The sequence below is a fragment of the Colobus angolensis genome, unplaced genomic scaffold (assembly GCF_000951035.1).
Source record: "Colobus angolensis palliatus isolate OR3802 unplaced genomic scaffold, Cang.pa_1.0 Scaffold142, whole genome shotgun sequence".
NCBI classification, from domain to species: Eukaryota; Metazoa; Chordata; class Mammalia; order Primates; family Cercopithecidae; genus Colobus; species Colobus angolensis.
The window spans coordinates 3395537-3414223 of NW_012114511.1; the positions used below are offsets into that span (position 1 = coordinate 3395537).

At 43.9% G+C, this 18687-nt stretch overlaps 3 protein-coding genes across 9 annotated transcripts in view; 1 reads left to right on the forward strand and 2 right to left on the reverse strand.

Moving 5' to 3' along the window:
• BRD8 (bromodomain containing 8) overlaps positions 1 to 2667 on the reverse strand; it is a 42492-nt gene extending 39825 nt beyond the window's left edge. For 3 of the 6 annotated variants that reach the window (XM_011935291.1, XM_011935293.1, XM_011935292.1), the window contains exons 1-2: positions 2276 to 2667; positions 1257 to 1353 (exon numbers count right to left, since the gene is read on the reverse strand). In XM_011935291.1, the coding sequence (XP_011790681.1) occupies positions 1257 to 1353; positions 2276 to 2294 (116 nt within the window). In that variant the 5' untranslated portion in view covers positions 2295 to 2667. Of the gene's footprint in view, positions 1 to 1256; positions 1354 to 2275 lie in introns of those variants that run through there. The other 3 variants (XM_011935296.1, XM_011935295.1, XM_011935294.1) reach the window with 3 other exon arrangements.
• Positions 2402 to 11377, forward strand: KIF20A (kinesin family member 20A). 2 transcript variants are annotated; one of them, XM_011935290.1, is made up of 20 exons: positions 2402 to 2883; positions 3343 to 3528; positions 5107 to 5133; positions 5188 to 5196; positions 5294 to 5413; positions 6004 to 6142; positions 6261 to 6448; positions 6536 to 6665; positions 6844 to 7038; positions 7143 to 7254; positions 7361 to 7429; positions 7633 to 7776; positions 7910 to 8075; positions 8182 to 8346; positions 8477 to 8616; positions 8765 to 8867; positions 9182 to 9380; positions 9624 to 9715; positions 9954 to 10091; positions 10763 to 11377. In XM_011935290.1, the coding sequence occupies exons 2-20, from the start codon at positions 3364 to 3366 to the stop codon at positions 11078 to 11080; spliced, it is 2619 nt and encodes an 872-aa protein (XP_011790680.1). In that variant the 5' UTR covers positions 2402 to 2883; positions 3343 to 3363; the 3' UTR covers positions 11081 to 11377. The 2 variants fall into 2 exon arrangements, with proteins under 2 accessions (XP_011790680.1, XP_011790679.1); XM_011935289.1 differs by having other exon boundaries at positions 5107 to 5196.
• A 469-nt stretch (positions 11378 to 11846) lies between these two features.
• CDC23 (cell division cycle 23) overlaps positions 11847 to 18687 on the reverse strand; it is a 45276-nt gene continuing 38435 nt past the window's right edge. Inside the window, exons 10-16 of the mRNA XM_011935288.1 lie at positions 16569 to 16722; positions 16339 to 16458; positions 15932 to 16007; positions 15558 to 15619; positions 13742 to 13820; positions 13547 to 13666; positions 11847 to 13066 (exon numbers count right to left, since the gene is read on the reverse strand). Coding sequence (XP_011790678.1) covers positions 12896 to 13066; positions 13547 to 13666; positions 13742 to 13820; positions 15558 to 15619; positions 15932 to 16007; positions 16339 to 16458; positions 16569 to 16722 — 782 coding nt within the window. The 3' untranslated portion in view covers positions 11847 to 12895. The remainder of the gene's footprint in view (positions 13067 to 13546; positions 13667 to 13741; positions 13821 to 15557; positions 15620 to 15931; positions 16008 to 16338; positions 16459 to 16568; positions 16723 to 18687) is intronic.

Consider the following 18687-nt stretch of genomic DNA (forward strand, 5'->3'; position numbering starts at 1 on the left):
AAATAAATAAATAAATAAATAAATAAAAATAAAAAATAAATAAAGAAAATGTTCTAAAATTAGATTGTAGTGATGGCTGCACAACTGTGAATATACTAAAAACCATTATATTGTACATCTTAAGTAGGTTAATTTTATAGTATGTGAATTATATCTCAATAAAGCTGTTTAAAAAAAAATAAAGGCTGGGCATGGTGGCTCATGCCTGTAATGCCAGCACTTTGGGAGGCCGAGACGGGCGGATCATGAGGTCAGAAGATCGAGACTATCCTGGCTAACACGGTGAAAACCCCTCTCTACTAAAAAAATACAAAAATTAGCCGGGCGCGGCGGCATGCGCCTGTAGTCCCAGCTATACGGGAAGCTGAGGCAGGAGAATGGCTTGAATCTGGGAGGAGGAGCTTGCAGTGAGTGGAGATGGCGCCACTGCACTCCAGCCTGGGTGACAGAGCAAGACTCCATCTCAAAAAATAAAAAAATAAAAAAAATAAAGCCGGCCTGGTGGCTCACACCCGTAATCCCAGTAGGTTGGGAGGTTGAGGTGGGCAGATCGCTTGAACCCAGGAGTTCAAAACCAGCCTAGGAAACATGATGAAACCCCCAACTCTACAAAAAAATATAAAAAATTAGCTGGGCATGGTGGTGTGCACCTGTAGTCCCAGCTACTAAAGAGGCTGAGGTGGGAGGATCACTTAAGCCTCAGACATGGAGGTTGCAGTGAGCCAAGATCACACCACTGCACTCCAGTCTGGGCCACAGAGTGCAACCCTGTCTCAAAAAAAAAAAAAAAAGGCCAGCAGCAGTGGCTCACGCTTGTAATCCCAGCACTTTCGGAGGCCGAGGCGGGCAGATCATGAGGTCACGCGATTGAGACCAGCGTGGCCAACATGGTGAAACCTTGTCTCTACTAAAAATACAAAATTAGCCAGGCATGGCCAGGCGCAGTGGCTTACGCCTATAATCCCAGCACTTTGGGAGGCTGAGGCCAGTGGATCACCTGAGGTCAGGAGTTCGAGACCAGCCTGGCCAACACGGCGAAACTCTGTCTCTACTAAAAACTAAAAAAATTATCTGGGCGTGGCCCCACCACTGCACTCCAGCCTGGGCGAGAGGAGACTCTGTATCAAAAAAAAAAGGGAAGAAGAAAAAGAAAGCCTACTTGCCACTTAATATGATTAACTATAGAAATCTACCAATGTGAAAGAGTATCTAACAATTTCTAAGACCCAGAAAAGCTGACATCCTAGATATCTTACCAATTTTGATCTCCACTTCTCATGACAGAAGATGCTAAACACAGCTTCTCTCGGATGGACCATGGCTCTGTGGGGCCAGTACTCAGCAGCTTGTGTTCTAGGGAAAAAAAAAAAAAAAGCCTTGGAAGCAACCACTGAGACTGTACTGCTAAGCTCCAAAATCTCCAAAAAGAGGACTAAAAGCCTAATACAAAATATTTAACTTGTTAGGACAAAGTGAGCTACTATCACCAAATCTTGATTTTCACCTCTCCAAGTGAAAGACCACCAGTGACCGTGGTACCAATTTGTTGCATGTGAATTATTAACATTGTATTTCTTAAAACGCCACGGCTTGAAGCTCCGCTTTATTAAAAAATTGGGAATGTCAGATTAGGCAGTTCTCCCTAAAAGCCCAGTTTTAAGAATACTGGACTTTATTCCAGTTTGAACTTATTCAGGGCTTATTTCCCAGGAACCCGAGCGGCCAGCCCCTCCTACAACCCCGCCTCCCTCTTAGCATAAACTTGTTTACTTCTCTCAGATCCTCTACTCCAAATGTCGGGCCTAAAAGACATTTTCAGTCCCCTAAAAGAAAAATGGCTGAAATCCCCGAGACGCAATTTCTTGAGTGGCAAGAAAAGCTCATGGTTAAAAGGCCCCACTTCCACTGCCTCACAAACGTCGGACAGAAAATGAATGGCTCTTTGAGGTGCCGGTTACTCCGTCTGGCTCATAACATCTTTTCGTCTGCACGCCCAAGTTTCCAGAGTGCTTTTACGGTTACCCCGAAGAGCTCCTAACACACTAGGATTCACTAAGCTGCTTCTCTCACACCTCCGCTCCCTCCCTGAGAAACAAGACCCCAGATTTCTGGGCCCCCAAATGTTGGTCTTCACGATGCTGTGGTGCGCAGGTGTCTGAAAACCCTGGGCTCTCAAGCAAACCACTTCTCTCACTCCCTAAGCGTGTAACAAAAATATGGTGCCTAGCCTCGGATCTACAAAGGCCTTTCATGCAAAACCTGCTCAGATACTCACTCCCCGTTCCCGTCGCCATCTTGGCCCCGAAGTCTCCAACCCTGAGGAGAGACTGTCCGGTAGGGCCGAAACCCTGGAATTCTGGGAAGTAGAGTACCGGCGTTGGTTCGCGGTGCCTCCTGGGAAATGTCGTTTTTTCCCCTAAGACAAAGCAAGCACCCTAAACCAGTTATCTTGTGCACTCCTTTTAAGATTGTTGCTAAAGAAGGACAGGGGTTGGCGGCTGAAGCCTCAAGATTTCCTTTAGGGTTATTAGGTAAGAAATGTCTAAGGTTCCAGGAAAAGGGTTAAGTTGGAAGAATCCCAAGCGAAATAACTCCTAACCCGCGACAGTTGGTAACCCGGACCCATATTAGATCTGAGAGGTCAAGCGGAAGCAAACGACTGGAATTCCAGTCAGACCCGCCCCCTTTCCTTACGCGGATTGGTAGCTGCAGACTTCCCTATCTCATTGGCCGAACGAACGCAGCGCGTAATTTAAAATATTGTATCGGTAACAAAGCTGCACCTCGTGGGCGGAGTTGTGCTCTCCGGCTGCGAAAGTCCGGATTCGGCGACTAGGTGTGAGTGAGCCGGTACCCGAGGAGGAGCAAGTGGCACGTCTTCGGGTGAGTGTGCGGCTGTGCGGGAGCCCGGGTTACCAGCTCTTGCCCGCGCGGAATAGGCTTTAAGAAATCGGAACTGCAGCCATCTGTTTTTCTCTTAATGCTGCATCTCTGTTCTCACGGTGGTCCTTGGGGTTGAGGTTAGAGAAGGAGCCGAGGGATCCTGACACCACCTCCACAGCACCGGCGGGCGAGGTGCCCTACTTTAGGCCTGGCCTTCTGCTTTCGGAGCCAGATTTTTGTGGACTTCTGTTCGCGTTCAGAAATGCCACCTCAAACTTCTCTCAATTGTTCATTAAGTGAACTTCTCTCATTCCCTTCCCCTTTGCCGATAATTAGAGGGGAAAGGAAGTAGGGAGCGGGGACCTGGTGTCCTGGGGCAAGGGACTTATTACCTAAAATTCGCGGCCCCTTCTGTCCCTAAAGGTTCTTCTCCCTGCCCACTTTTTGGTCTCTTTTTAGACCTAGGCTGCCCCTGCCGTCATGTCGCAAGGGATCCTTTCTCCGCCAGCGGGCTTGCTGTCCGATGACGATGTCGTAGTCTCTCCCATGTTTGAGTCCACAGCTGCCGATTTGGGGTCTGTGGTACGCAAGAACCTGCTGTCAGACTGCTCTGTCATCTCTACCTCCCTAGAGGACAAGCAGCAGGTAAAGGAACTGGGGAGTGGCTGGGGCAGAAAGTGATATCCTCAGGTCAATAGTTGTCCATACAGGGTAGTATGAGGTCAAAGACTAGCAATCCTGAAGGTCTGAGAGATCAATTCAAAATTAAGGGCATGTAGGACAAAATGGCTACGAAAAGAAAAAAAAATTAAGGGCATGACAAGTAAAAAAAAATTAAGAGTTGTGTGTCCAGAAGAACTATTATTTGCATTGCATTAATGAAATACTCTCAAGTGCATGCTCTCAGTTAATCTCTCAGGGAATAATAGTTATCTCTCTTTGCCTTGAGGCCCAGTTGCGCTAAATAATTTGCACAAGGTCATATAGGCATTATGTAAGTGGAATGTATGTTCAGGTTTTGATAGTATCACCATAGCTTCAATTTGTTGTAGCTTTCCTGCTAGGCCAGGGTTTCTCCATCACAGCATTGTTGACATTTGGGGCTAGACAGTTCTTGTAGGGATCTGTCCTGTATATTGTAAGATGTTTAACAGCATTCCTGGCATCTACCCACTAGATGTCAGTAGTGCCTTCCCATTTGTGACAATCAAGAAATGTCTTCAGGCACTTCAGGCATTGCTTAAATGGCCTTTGGAGTGGAAGTGACCCTGGTTGAGAAACACTGTACTAGGTCCTATGCTAAACATTTAACATACATTGTCACTGTGCTTTTATAGAGTTTCTCTTAGAGACTTAAAAAGTTCCATGAGAGCATGGTCCTTGATGATGTCTCTCACTATGGACTATCAGAGCTTCTCAGTTCCTAGGCCATAGTAGGCACTCTAAATATCTGCGGGTTTGTTTTTTGTTTGTTTGCTTGTTTGTTTGTTTTTGAGATGGAGTGTCGCTCTGTCGCCCAGGCTGGAGTGCAGTGGCACAATCTCTGCTCATTGCAACCTCCGCGTCCAGGGTTCAAGCAGTTCTCCCTCCCTCAGCCTCCTGAGTAGCTGGGATTACAGGCACCCCCCACCAAGCCCAGCTAATTTTTGTATTTTTAGTAGAGACGGGGTTTTGCTGTGTTGGCCAGGCTGGTCTGGAATGCCTGACCTCAGGTGATCCGCCCCCCTCAGCCTCCCAAAGTGCTGGGATTACAGGCGTGAGCCACTGCACCCGGCCTCTAAGTATCTGCTGAATTAATAACATGGGTGCTATTATTAACTCCATTCTACAGATGAGGAAATTGAGGCAAAGACTTTCAAGAACTCATAGTTCAAGGTCTCACAGTTACTAAGTGATGGAATTGGGACTCAAATTCAAGTGTGTTTGCCTCTGCTTTGCTTTAATATCACATGCAAATTTTCATACCAGTCAATAAATTCTAACTCAGATCACTGGTGTGGCAAGCCAGGTTTGCAGGATAATGATGAGACAGGGAAGGGTGACAAAGTAGTAAAAATGTCCATGTGGGTTGGAGTGATTGTGGAACCAAAGAGTAGCTGCACAGAGACATTTGAGGTGAAATGGGGTACTGTTATCATGGTTCCTAGAAACTACTGTTTGCCCATTTGCTCGGAGGTAACTGCTGAAGTTAATCTGTGGTTCTGGGCTGGAATTCTGCCACAGGTTCCATCTGAGGACAGTATGGAGAAGGTGAAAGTATACTTGAGGGTTAGGCCCTTGTTACCTTCAGAGTTGGAGCGACAGGAAGATCAGGTAAGTGTCTGAGAAGGGAGGATTTAAGGTGAAATGATGCAGTACAAAAGATTCCCAGGAATGCCTTTTGTGACAACTGTATTTTCTCCCTTCTCAGGGTTGTGTCCATATTGAGAATGTGGAGACCCTTGTTCTACAAGCACCCAAGGACTCTTTTGCCCTGAAGAGCAATGAGCGGGGAATTGGCCAAGCCACCCACAGGTTCACCTTTTCCCAGGTATGAAGGGTACTGGTTTGTGAACAAAGGACCAACATGTAAGGGCAATTTTATTCCCTCTTTAGAGGGAAAGCTTCTCTACCTGACTGTGAGTTCCTTGTATATGCACACCTACAATTTTGAGGGCCCTAGTTATGTGTTAGTCAATGTGTCAAGCAACATGCATATCAATTCTGAAAAATTCTATTGCTATTATCATTATTTCCTTATTTTCCTCACAAGGATAGTGTGACTCAACGAATGTAATATTGCTGAAGCCATGTAGCTAGTCACTGGTAGAGTTAGGACTTGAATCTAGATCCATGTATCTCCAAAGCCCACGCTTGTGGGCCATTATATTGCCCCATTGTGTGTGCAGCATCAGACCTAGGGCATAGCACTCCTTAAGTGTTTGTTGATTTGGTTGAAAGATGGACTAGCAGAGTACTTGAGTCCTCAATGTTTAGGGAACAGCTGGCAGCACTGCAGGAAGAAGCTGTTTGAGTGGTCTCCAGAGCCAACCACTCAAGAAGGAATATATCTGCTGGCTCTGCACAGGAGGCAAGTGGGAGATGAAGGATAGGCCTCTAAAAAACTGGGTCTCTCTCTAGATCTTTGGGCCAGAAGTGGGACAGGCATCCTTCTTCAACCTAACTGTGAAGGAGATGGTAAAGGATGTACTCAAAGGGCAGAACTGGCTCATCTATACATATGGAGTCACTAACTCAGGGAAAACCCACACAATTCAAGGTGAGTAGTAAGACTTCACAGGATTCCTGATTGCCTGGTAATGGTGTTATTTTTACCTTTTGAGACTGAGTTAGGGGAAGAAGGGCACTTGCCTCAGCTGTCCATCATATGCCTCCAGGTACCATCAAGGATGGAGGGATTCTCCCCCGGTCCTTGGTGCTGATCTTCAATAGCCTCCAAGGCCAGCTTCATCCAACACCTGATCTAAAGCCCTTGCTCTCCAATGAGGTTATCTGGCTAGACAGCAAGCAGATCCAACAGGAGGAAATGAAGAAGCTGTCCCTGCTAAATGGAGGCCTCCAAGAGGTAAAGCATTGATATCCATGGCAGTGGGGGCAGGGGGTACAAATCTCAGGGAAGTTTTGTGATTACCTTCTCCCTGTGCCCCTCCAGGAGGAGCTGTCCACTTCCTTGAAGAGGAGTGTCTACATTGAAAGTCGGATAGGTACCAGCACCAGCTTTGACAGTGGCATTGCTGGGCTCTCTTCTATCAGTCAATGTACCAGCAGTAGCCAGCTGGATGGTATGTACCATGACTGGGCTCTGCCAAGAAATAGTAGGAACTCACCCCCTGTTCCTAATAGCTGCCAGGAGTACAGACCAGAGGTTGCAATCTGAAGTGTGCCTTCCAAGGCCCCTGCAGGCCAAAAGAGAGATGAACTGCTCTAGACTGATGTCCTATACATTGGCTTCTTCCCCAGAAACAAGTCACCGATGGGCACAGCCAGACACTGACCCAGTACCTGTCCCGGCAGACATTCGCTTCTCCGTCTGGGTCTCGTTCTTTGAGATCTACAACGAACTGCTTTATGACCTATTAGAACCATCTAGCCAACAGCGCAAGAGGCAGACTTTGCGGCTATGCGAGGATCAAAATGGCAATCCCTATGTGAAAGGTAAAGGAACATGGGGGAAGCTGGCATGAACGCTGGAGGGCAACTGGGGAGAGACTGGCAAGAGTTGGATGTTCCCATCTTACACCCCTCTCCTTTGGCCCCAGATCTCAACTGGATTCATGTGCAAGATGCTGAGGAGGCCTGGAAGCTCCTGAAAGTGGGTCGTAAGAACCAGAGCTTTGCCAGCACCCACCTCAACCAGAATTCCAGCCGCAGGTGAGTAGATTGTAAGAATAAACTCTTCACTGTGTTCCAGGAAACATTAGTCCTCTGCCTGGTTATGGAAGATGTGCAATGACTTTTTGTTTTTCTTAACTTCCAGTCACAGCATCTTCTCAATCAGGATCCTACACCTTCAGGGGGAAGGAGATATAGTCCCCAAGATCAGCGAGTAAGTTTTTCCATTTAGAAATGTGGGCTTCTTGGCCATACATGATAGTTGGGAAAGCATGGAGGTGGTCCTTAGGGGAACTACTTGTTCTCCTTCTTTGGGTACAGAGATTCTTAGTGGGCCATCCCCTCTCCAGAATTACAAAAAGGGCCAGAAGGCTCAACATGTGAGGCCCTTAGATCAGATCCTGTGCATCATTCCAGGCTGTCACTCTGTGATCTGGCTGGCTCAGAGCGCTGCAAAGATCAGAAGAGTGGTGAACGGTTGAAGGAAGCAGGAAATATTAACACCTCTCTGCACACCCTGGGCCGCTGTATTGCTGCCCTTCGTCAAAATCAGCAGAACCGGTGAGCTTTTGACTATAAGCCCTGGGTTCAGAAATTTGCTAAGAGACTTCCTTGTCACCAGTGGAGATGGTGCTAGGATACCCAAAGGACTGGTGTTCTCCTCACAGCTCTATTATCTCTGATTCTCTGCCAGGTCAAAGCAGAACCTGGTTCCCTTCCGTGACAGCAAGTTGACTCGAGTGTTCCAAGGTTTCTTCACAGGCCGAGGCCGTTCCTGCATGATTGTTAATGTGAATCCCTGTGCATCTACCTATGATGAAACTCTTCATGTGGCCAAGTTCTCAGCTATTGCTAGCCAGGTGAGAAGCCAGAGGTGTGATGGGTGTGCTCACTTGGAACTAGTAACTCTAAGAAAGCTCCTAGGGACTACTTACGGAGTCAAGTAAGATATTTTTTTTCCTCTAGCTTGTGCATGCCCCACCTATGCAACTGGGATTCCCATCCCTGCACTCGTTCATCAAGGAACATAGTCTTCAGGCACCCCCCAGCTTAGAGAAAGGAGCTAAGGCAGACGCAGGCCTTGATGATGACATTGAAAATGAAACTGACATCTCCATGTATGGCAAAGAGGTGAGAATACAAGAAAGCTTTAGTGTAGCAGCTTAGTAGCTACACATTTTTCCATAGTGTCTTCCAGGTAGGCTTGTGCCTTTTGAGGGCATGAGCATCTGATGACCTCTGACATGTGTGTCTCTCTTAGGAGCTCCTACAAGTAGTAGAAGCCATGAAGACACTGCTTTTGAAGGAACGACAGGAAAAGCTGCAGCTGGAGATGCATCTCCGAGATGAAATTTGCAATGAGATGGTAGAACAGATGCAACAGCGGGAACAGTGGTGCAGGTACTAGCTGAGTGACCCCTCTTGCTCTGTCACCTGGGACAGAGGGTGGGAAGTAAGGAGTTAGGTGGAGTTGTGCCTGGAGATCTGTTCCCCAAGTTCACTCCTCAGAACCTTCGCTTACTTCTCTTTTCTCCTCTGTTTCTGACAGTGAACATTTGGACACCCAAAAGGAACTATTGGAGGAAATGTATGAAGAAAAACTAAATATCCTCAAGGAGTCACTGACAAGTTTTTACCAAGAAGAGATTCAGGTGAGTTGCCCTGAGCCAGCTCCAATTAGCTGCTCAGATTTCCATCACTAGCTTGCCTGAAGTAAAACGATTTTATAAACTACTCCAGTAAGGGCAGGAATATAGAACTCCCTTTTCTCTATTACCCATAGTGCTTTGGGTTCAACCTATGTTTGGTGAATTGATTAAGGGTTCAGTTGGCCAGGAAATCGTATTAAGTGCTAACAAAAGGTTTTCAAGGGATCAGTGTCACAAGTGCTTTGTTTGTTCAGTCATCTGTCTTGGCAGTATTTTTCTGGCTCTGCAAAGAATTGTGCTCTCTGCTTCCCTCTTAGGAGCGGGATGAAAAGATTGAAGAGCTAGAAGCTCTCTTGCAGGAAGCCAGACAACAGTCAGTGGCCCATCAGCAATCAGGGTCTGAATTGTCCCTACGGCGGTCACAAAGGTTGGCAGCTTCTGCCTCCACCCAGCAGCTTCAGGAGGTTAAAGCTAAATTACACCAGTGCAAAGCAGAGCTAAACTCCACCACTGAAGGTGAGGAAAGAGACAGGCAGGAAACATAACAGTGGTTCAGGGAAGAGCTGTTACTCAAACCCAGGCCCTCTAACTCCTGCTGTAACGTAATTTCCTAAACTGCAAGCTACATTCCCCCTGACATTTCAATCTAGGATGCACATAGCCTCACTTTTTATATTTGCTGCAAGCTACTGTTACAGAGGTTAGTCCAAGGCTAAAAAACCCCCCACATATTTTAAGTTTCCTGTTTCCTTCCCTCAGAGTTGCATAAGTATCAGAAAATGTTAGAACCACCACCCTCAGCCAAGCCCTTCACCATTGATGTGGACAAGAAGTTAGAAGAGGGCCAGAAGGTAATTACATTTCTCTGTTTACCAAACTCTTACCTAAGGTAATTTCCCACATGCAACACTCTATCACTGGTTCATGTGAAGACAAGATGTTCGTTGTGCACAGTTCTGGAAAGTGGCTATTTCACTCAGCTGACTAGCCTTTCTAATTTTACTTCTCTTCAAATGGCTACCTGACCCCTCCAGATCATTATCCTGGTTGCTCTTGGCTACAATATGATTCCTACTTCCCCTTTTTCAGAATATAAGGCTGTTGCGGACAGAGCTTCAGAAACTTGGTGAGTCTCTCCAATCAGCAGAGAGAGCTTGTTGCCACAGCACTGGGGCAGGAAAACTTCGTCAAGCCTTGACCACTTGTGATGAAATCTTAATCAAACAGGTTAGGGCAAATTATACACCCACTTCTCTCCTACCAGCCCACTCCAATGTATATGTGAGAAAGGAAAGAGGACCAGAAGAAAAAGGTAAAGATTTTTAGGCTGAATTTATAGTGAGAGCAGTATATTTGCAAAGTAAAAATAACTATTCTTTGTTAAGCATTTACTAAGTAGTAGGCACTGTGCTAAGTAATTTATAGGCATTTTCTGTCACAGTCACCTTAGGGAAGTAGTTACTGTCATATTTCATCTAAGATGCACTGATTATAAGAAACCATTATTTTATGTACTACTAAGAAAAAAGTAACAATTTAGCTATGACATTTCTCATCAGTAAGATGCATCCTGATTCCAGAGATATTAAAATGTTAAAATTGTATATCTTAAACTAAACTCAACATTTAATTTGATATCTAGAGACTGAAGCACTTAGAAATTAAATTTACTCAAGCTACCTTATGTGTTAGAAGATGTCCTATTCAGCACTGCTTATGTTTTGTTCTCAGAAAAATATCCCCTTATTCAGTTATAAGCTCTGACCTCAAAGAGTTTTAATCTTTTAAGAAACAGTTGTTAGTAACTAATAATGGATGGTATATATTACCCTTAGCCCTCTCGTTTCTCTAATATACCAGACAAAAGTGTTTTCTCTAACTTTATTGATCTTCCTTAGGACCAGACTCTGGCTGAACTGCAGAACAACATGGTGCTAGTAAAACTGGACCTTCGGAAGAAGGCAGCATGTATTGCTGAGCAGTATCATACTGTACTAAAACTCCAAGGCCAGGTTTCTGCCAAAAAGCGCCTTGGTGCCAACCAGGAAAACCAGCAACCAAACCAACAACCACCAGGGAAGAAACCATTCCTTCGAAATTTACTTCCCCGGACACCAACCTGCCAAAGCTCAACAGACTGCAGCCCTTGTGCCTGGATCCTACGCTCACGGCGCTCCCCTTTACTCAAATCTGGGCCTTTTGGCAAAAAGTACTAAGGCTGTGGGGAAAGAGAAGAGCAGTTGTGGCCCTGAGGTGGGTCAGCTACTCTCCTGAAAAAATAGGTCTCTTTTATGCTTTACCATATATCAGGAATTATATCCATGATGCAATACTCAGACACTAGCTTTTTTCCCACTTTTATATTATAACCACCTATGTAATCTCATGGGTTTTTTTTTATTTACTTCTATGATTTCTATGCACACAAAAACAGTTATATTAAAGATATTATTGTTCACATTTTTTATTGAATTCAAAATGTAGCAAAATCATTAAAACAAATTATAAAAGGGGCAGAAAAATTGAGAATCAAACATCATTCTGGACCATGGGAACCTTGAAAAGGCATGGCAGTAGAGACCAGTAACTAGTATACAGCTTGCTTAAGAAGGCTGAGTAACAGATGAATTCAAGTCGTATTAGATATTCTAAACCTTCCTTAACATAAGATGAAGTGTCGGCCGGGCGTGGTGGCTCACGCCTGTAATCCCAGCACTTTGGGAGGCCGAAGCGGGCAGATCACGAGGTCAGGAGATCAAGACCATCCTGGCTAACACAGCGAAACCCCATCTCTACTAAAAATACAAAAAAAAAAAATTAGCCGGGCATGGTGGCAGGCGCCTGTAGTCCCAGCTACTCGGGAGGCTGAGGCAGGAGAATGGTGTGAACCCAGGAGGTGGAGCTTGCAGTGAGCCGAGATTGCCCCACTGCACTCCAGCCTGGGTGACATATGTTAGGAGGTAAAAAGGTAACACAAAATCCTGGGAATAAGAATGAAATCTGGACCCTGAGCTCAGAATGATCCATAGCATCTATTGTGCAAATATATTACACAGATATTATAGCATATTACCTCCTGCTGCACATACATGCACAGACCTGAAACTCTCCAAGAGCACCATAAGAATGATTCCCTTTACCTCATCTAGATAAAGGCTGAAAAAAATGTATTCTGTTGCAGATGGGAGGGAAAAAAATAGACAATTACATTGAAAATTTATTAAAACAGACCAGCTTGAAGTGAGTTTATTCTTGTCTGTATCATCACAATGTTATTTCCAAATGTCCGTGAAATTATCTATAATCCTATCTCCTTGCTCTGCTTTGGTAGGAGTATAGCTAACAATATAGCCATCTTTTGCCCTCAGTAAGGGCTATCAGCAGTTCCAAGCTCTGAAATTCTTTCTGCCTTCTTTTATTCAACTCTAGTAAGTTACTTCCAATTTGAAAGCTTTTAGAAGACCCCCAAAACTGTTTTGGAAGATTGTCTCCCTAGAGTGAAGTACAAATGGAGAGCTCTATTCCATTTAAACCTAATCTCTGACATCAGAATAGGGATCATGCTCAGCAAATCCAAGAGCAAGGTCATTTGTATCCATTGCTCTGACTTATTCCTAGGGTCCTCAGTGCCCTACTGCTAGCTGAGTGTACAGCGGCAGACCTTCCTCCTTTCTTTCACTCTCAGCAGCATTGAAACTGTTCCTGTAGCATTGCCTGTGCTAAAGTGCTATAAAAGCGACTTTCTTGGGGGCAAAAAAAAAAAAAAATTCAGAGAAGAAGGCCAAGATCTATAGCCACTCTCCAGACATAAGTGAGATAGAAGTACTTCTAACTGGCAAGATAATGACTTTTCCTGCCAGTATTCTGTCAGTCGGCCTCTGAAGGTAATTATACAAGCTGTCCTTATGGAACTGTTGCCATCTGTAGAAACAAGAAGAGCTGAGGTCCTTGGAACAGATGTGCTGTTCTTTACATGGAGGTAAGGCTTAATTAAGATGGGTCTAACGATGTGCTGGCTTGACAGTAGCCAACTATGGCGTGACAGAAGACAAGTTGAGTGGAGAAACTCTGCGTGTGGGGGTGTTGTTAGCAGAGAGTGAAACAGGCAGGAAAAAGGGAGCAGGCACCTCGGTGGTAGGAGTCTCGCCTTGGTTCCGAAGCTGTAGGATTTGCCGGAGTAAGGCCTTACCTTCTTCCCGGGTCTGCAACAAAGTCAGGCAAATGTTTTAAAACATGTCCAAGGCTAGTCTCAAAAACAAGTTATTAAGATGCTGATATGCAAGTTCCACAGATCAAGGCAGGCAGGTAGGCTTGCTTGTTTTTTTTTTGAGATGGGGTCTCGCTGTGTCACCCAGGCTACACTGCAGTGGTGTGATCAAGGCTTACTGCAGCTTCAACCTCCCAGGCTCAAGTGATCCTCTCACCTCAGCCTCCCGAGTAGCTGGGACCACAGGCATGCACCACCAAACCTGGTGAAATTGATTTTTTGTAGAGACAAGGTCTCCCTTTTTTGTCCAGGCTCATCTTGAACTCCTAGGCACAAGCAATCCTCCTGCCTCAGCCTCCCAAAGTGTTGGGATTATAGGCGTGAGCCACTGCACCTGGCCAAGGTAGGCTTTCCACTTAAATATCTTATGTTCTAGCCTAAAATTCAAACCTTTTATTAAAGAACTGATACTCACATCATTGAATGCACAACACTTTTGTGCACAAGTTGAAGCTTCATCCCACAGTTTGCACTTAAAATAGTACTGGGCCAGATAGCGAAAAGCAGTGCTTTCCTCTAAGTGTTCTACTATTTCCTAGAAAAGGAAAGCAAAATGACTGAGGTGACAGTAATAATATCAGCAATACAATTCTCACACTATGATACATACCCCACAGGAATAGATATCTTGGATATATTTGATGTAACACTGGGCAGCCTGTTCTGACTCAGTCAACTGTTCATGAAGCCTACAAAAGAAACTGGTCTTTAAGTACCAATGATATCCCAAAGCAACTTAGTGAATAAAAAAAGTAAAAGTACGGCCAAAAAAAACAATACATAGGTAAGTATCAATTTTAACATAAATGACACTCTTGGAACTAGAATAGCATTAGATGTGATAGTTACTGTTATCAAAGCTTAGAATAATTACTCTGCTAATGATGGAAGGAGAGTTAGTAAACAGTAATATCTAAGCTAGATAATACATCCTTGCAAAAATTATCTAGTAATACCCACAGTAAGGTGGCTCGTGCCTGTAATCCCAGCACTTTGGGAGGCCAAGGAGAGCAGATCACTTGAGGTCAGGAGTTCGAGACCAGCATGGTCAACAAGGTGAAACCTCATCTCTACTAAAAATACAAAAATTAGCCGGGCGTTGTGACACATGCCTGTAATCCCACCTACTCAGGAGGCTGGAGCACGAGAATTGCCTGAACTCGGGAGGTGGAGGTTGCAGTGAGCCAAGATCACACCATTATACTCCAGCCTGGGCCAGAGTGCGACCCTGACTTAAAAAAAAAAAAAAAAAAAAAAAGCTGGGTGCGGTGGCTCACACCTGTAATCCCAGCACTTTGGGAGGCCAAGGTGGGCAGATCACTTAAGGATAGGAGTTGGAGACCAGCCTGGCCAACATGGCAAAACCCTGTTTCTACTAAAAAATACAAAAATTAGCCAGGTGTGGTGGCACGCACCTGAAATCCCAGCTACTCAGGAGACTGAGGCAGGAGAATCATTTGAACCCAGGAGGCAGAGGTTGCACTCCAGCCTGCATGACAGAGCAAGACTCTGTCTCAAAAAAAAAAAGATACCAAGTGGTCAGGCATGGTGGCACAGGGCCATAATCCTAGCTACTCTCTAATCTGGCTGAGACCAATGATTTCAAGACCAACCTGGTCATCATAGCAAGATCCTATCTGTAAATTAAAAAAAAAAAAAAAAAGATACCCAGCAACTCAATTTTTTTCCCTAAGAATCCAGACAGGAACCTCTTTACATTCAAGAACCTCTTTGCCTACTCTTTGAGTAATTCCTAATTTTTCTGGCCCTTATTAGGAAATTAATACTGAAAGTAGTTTTCCTAGACACAAAAATTTTATCCTTTCTTCAAATCAATTTTGATCTCTTGCTTTAATAGGAAAGCAACTGCCCTCCTTCAAGAGAAGTAGCATTCTCTTTTTATTTTTTTTATTTTGAGACAGAGTTTCACTCTTGTTGCCCCCACTGGAGTGCAATGGCGCAATCTCGGCTCACTGCAACCTCCGCCTCCTGGGTCTTGAACTCCTGACCTCAGCTCATCCACCTCCCTCAGCCTCCCAAAGTGCTGTGATTACAGGCATTTTGGAACTAGAATAGTATTAGATGTGATAGTTACTGTTATCAAAGCTTAGAATAATTACTCTACTAATGATGGAAGGAGAGTTAGTAAACAGTAATATCTAAGCTAGATAATACATCCTTGCAAAAATTATCTAGTAATACCCAGAGTAAGGTGGCTCGTGCCTGTAATCCCAGCACTGCGCCTGGCCAGAAATGGCATTCTCTAGGGTCAAGATGGCTACATTCACAGACCAGCATTCATATATCCTGCTACATCCCCACACCCATGTAGAATTATGGGTGGATGGGAGGCTCTAGAACATGCAGGACCCACATCCCAGAGACGCCAACAGCAATATCAATAGCATTTCACTCCTTTCACTCACTTTGCCAGTTTCACCAGAGCCATTTTCTCCACATCTCCCACGGCGTAAGCTCTCCAATAACACTGTCAAAAAAATAAACTGGTCATTTTGACCATTGTCCCATGTGCCACAACTAAATCATATGAAGGTTAAGACACTGCAAGCCTCCCAGAAGTTCAGATTTATAGAATGCAAGGCATTACTAGTTCTGATAGGTCTAGGCATTCCCACTGATGACCTTGGCCCAGCTTTGCTTTCAGACTGTGTATCTATAAATATTCAGACTTTCCTATGCACCTAGATCAGAATAAGGGAAAAATTAGAGCACAGATAGCCCAACCTTCATCTAAACAGCAGATTTCCACTCAAATTCTTCAGGACCCAATTTAAGGTACCTTTTTGGCTTCCACTAGTTGATTGAGTTTCTCATAACATTCTCCTAAAGCAACCAGCATGCGAGAATCATTGGGTCTGAGAAAGAAGAATAGACAGTCTGAGCAAAGACTTGACAGAAACTGAGGTTCTCCCTTGAGGAACCAGTACACCACTATTTCAAATCTATGCAACAACTGGTCTTTAACCTAATGCTCCATATAATAGATTACTTTGTGTTCATAATTACACTATTAACCCGTTAGTGAAATACAGTAAATGAAAATAACCAAACAGCATTTAGCAACTTTAAACTCAGATCCCCAAGAGTAAAAACCATCTACTGTAATTTGTCAATAGCTATCAAAAGAGAGAAAAAAAGATACTAGCCCTTCCCATATCAGATGCATTGTCAAGTGACCAGGCTTACCGAAGCTGGTGGGCCCGTCTATAATAATAAAGGCAGTAAAATGGCATCTTAAGGATTTCATAGGTCTGCCCAAGGCCATACCAAGCTCTGTAGTCCCGCTTGTTGACCTCAATGGCATGTCTAAGAAATGGAAAAGACAGGTTGTTAAGAAGGCAGAATCAAGGTCAGCAACTTGCAGGCTTAGAGGCTCCTAACAAGCTGCTCTACCTCACCGCCCTCTAGATAATCACCTATATGCCTGGATAGCAGCAGACGTGTTCTTCATCTCCATATACTCATGTCCCATCAGTGTCCAGGCACCAAGATACCGAGGATTTAATTTCAGGGCTCTCTGGAAATACAAGGCTGCTTTCTCATGCTGAGAACGTAAACTGTAATAATTGCCTGATTAAAAATCAAACAAAAAAATGAATAATCAGAAAGGTAAAAATAAAAGTCTATTAAAATAGATAGCATTCCACCAAATGGGCGTGAAACCATAACCCATTCCCAATAAAGTCCTGGCAAATCACCCAAATTGTACAAAAGGGAAATATTCCCTTGGGAAATATATTTCATATATCACATATTCTGGTTAAAAAAAAAAAAGTATTCTTTTTTTTTTTCAATTTTTTTTTTTTGAGATGGAGTCTCGCTCTGTCGCCCAGGCCGAAGTGCAGTGGCACGATCTCAGCTCACTGCAAGCTCCGCCTCCCGGGTTCATGCCATTCTCCTGCCTCAGCCTTCCGAGTAGCTGGGACTACAGGCGCCCGCCACCACGTCCAGCTAACTTTTTTGTAGTTTTAGTAGAGATGGGGTTTCACCATGTTAGCCGGGATGGTCTCGATCTCCTGATCTCATGATCCGCCCGCCTCGTCCTCCCAAAGTGCTGGGATTACAGGCATGAGCCATGGTGCCCGGCCCAGTATTTTCAATGTCATAGCTCTACTTGGGAGGAATTTGTCTTTCCTAAGTAATTCTGGCAAAGTTCAGTTGTGTTTAATAAGGAATTATAAATCAACTAATCTTACATTATTTTGTGCTCACATGATTATGTTGAGTTAATCCCTCATATATAAGCAAGAAATAAATTTTCCCCAATTGTTTTTTAAAAAATGATCACTACACAGCCCAATGCTCCAACTCCCATATTTATATGAAGGTGAAAGAGAAAACAGATCAATATTTATAATTTGCTACAAACACAGTGACTTCTATCAAGACACAGGCAGAAAAGGGTAAAGTACAGTAAAGTACAGAGAGGTAAAGACTGCCTGAGAATGAACTTGCTGCATCTCAAAAATCTACAGGGAAAAGCAATGAACCAGAGCTACATTAAAGAAAAAATATATTCTTCCAAAGCAGGCGCAGAGTTGGAAGATGGCTAGACCAGGGAGAAGGGCATAAATCCGATGGGAGAAGAACAGCATACAAATGGCGTAATTCAAACTCCATGCATAAATACAGCATCCTAAATAGTACAGGCTAGTCGTTGATATCCAGGTCCTGAAGTCCTCCAGACCTAGGATTAAGCCCCTGCTCTGTCACTTAACAGATCTTGGGAATGTTGTGCTCTCTCAACCTCAGTGTTCTCGTCTGTAAAATGGTATAACAGCGCCTATCATTCAAGGACGTGTGAATTTGAATGGGTTAATTCATGTGAAGTACTTGTACTGAGGGGTGGCCTGTTCTCAAATGCCTCTCAGAGGAGACTGAGATTTCCTTCTCTGGGGTCTGCTATGTGTAGGTTTTTGGTCTTGATAAGAGAAGAAAATGCTATTTTAGTTTCATTCTATACTTCCATTTCCTAGTATTTTAAAGATGCTCAACCTCATTCCTAAGATAAATGCAAACTAAACTACCCTTAAGTACCATTTTTCACCCATCATATTGGCTAACATCCTAAAGTTTGATAACACACTCGGATGTAGAGGCTTGAAGAATCAGGTCCTCTCAGACTGCTGACTCGAATGTAAATTGGTATAACCACTACAAGGGTAATTGGCAATATGTCAAAATTACAAATGCACAAACCCTTGGACTATGGACAATGTTAGACACTAAAGAAAATTTTTCTAAAATCAAAAGACTAGAAATAACTCCAATGTCTATCAATAAGAGGCCATTCAATTAAATTATGTTTCATCCCTCTAATTTTTTTGCACCTGAATATAGTTCTTTTTGTGTTCATAGAACATCTCTCCAAGATATATTTTAAATTATAAAGATGCAGATGAATATGTGTAATATGCTACATTTTGTGTAATAAAAAGGAAGTAAACATGAATATTCACATTTGTCTTGAATAACCATAAAAAAATTTTAAGGCTGGGTGCAGTGGTTCACACCTGTAATCCCAACACTTTAGGA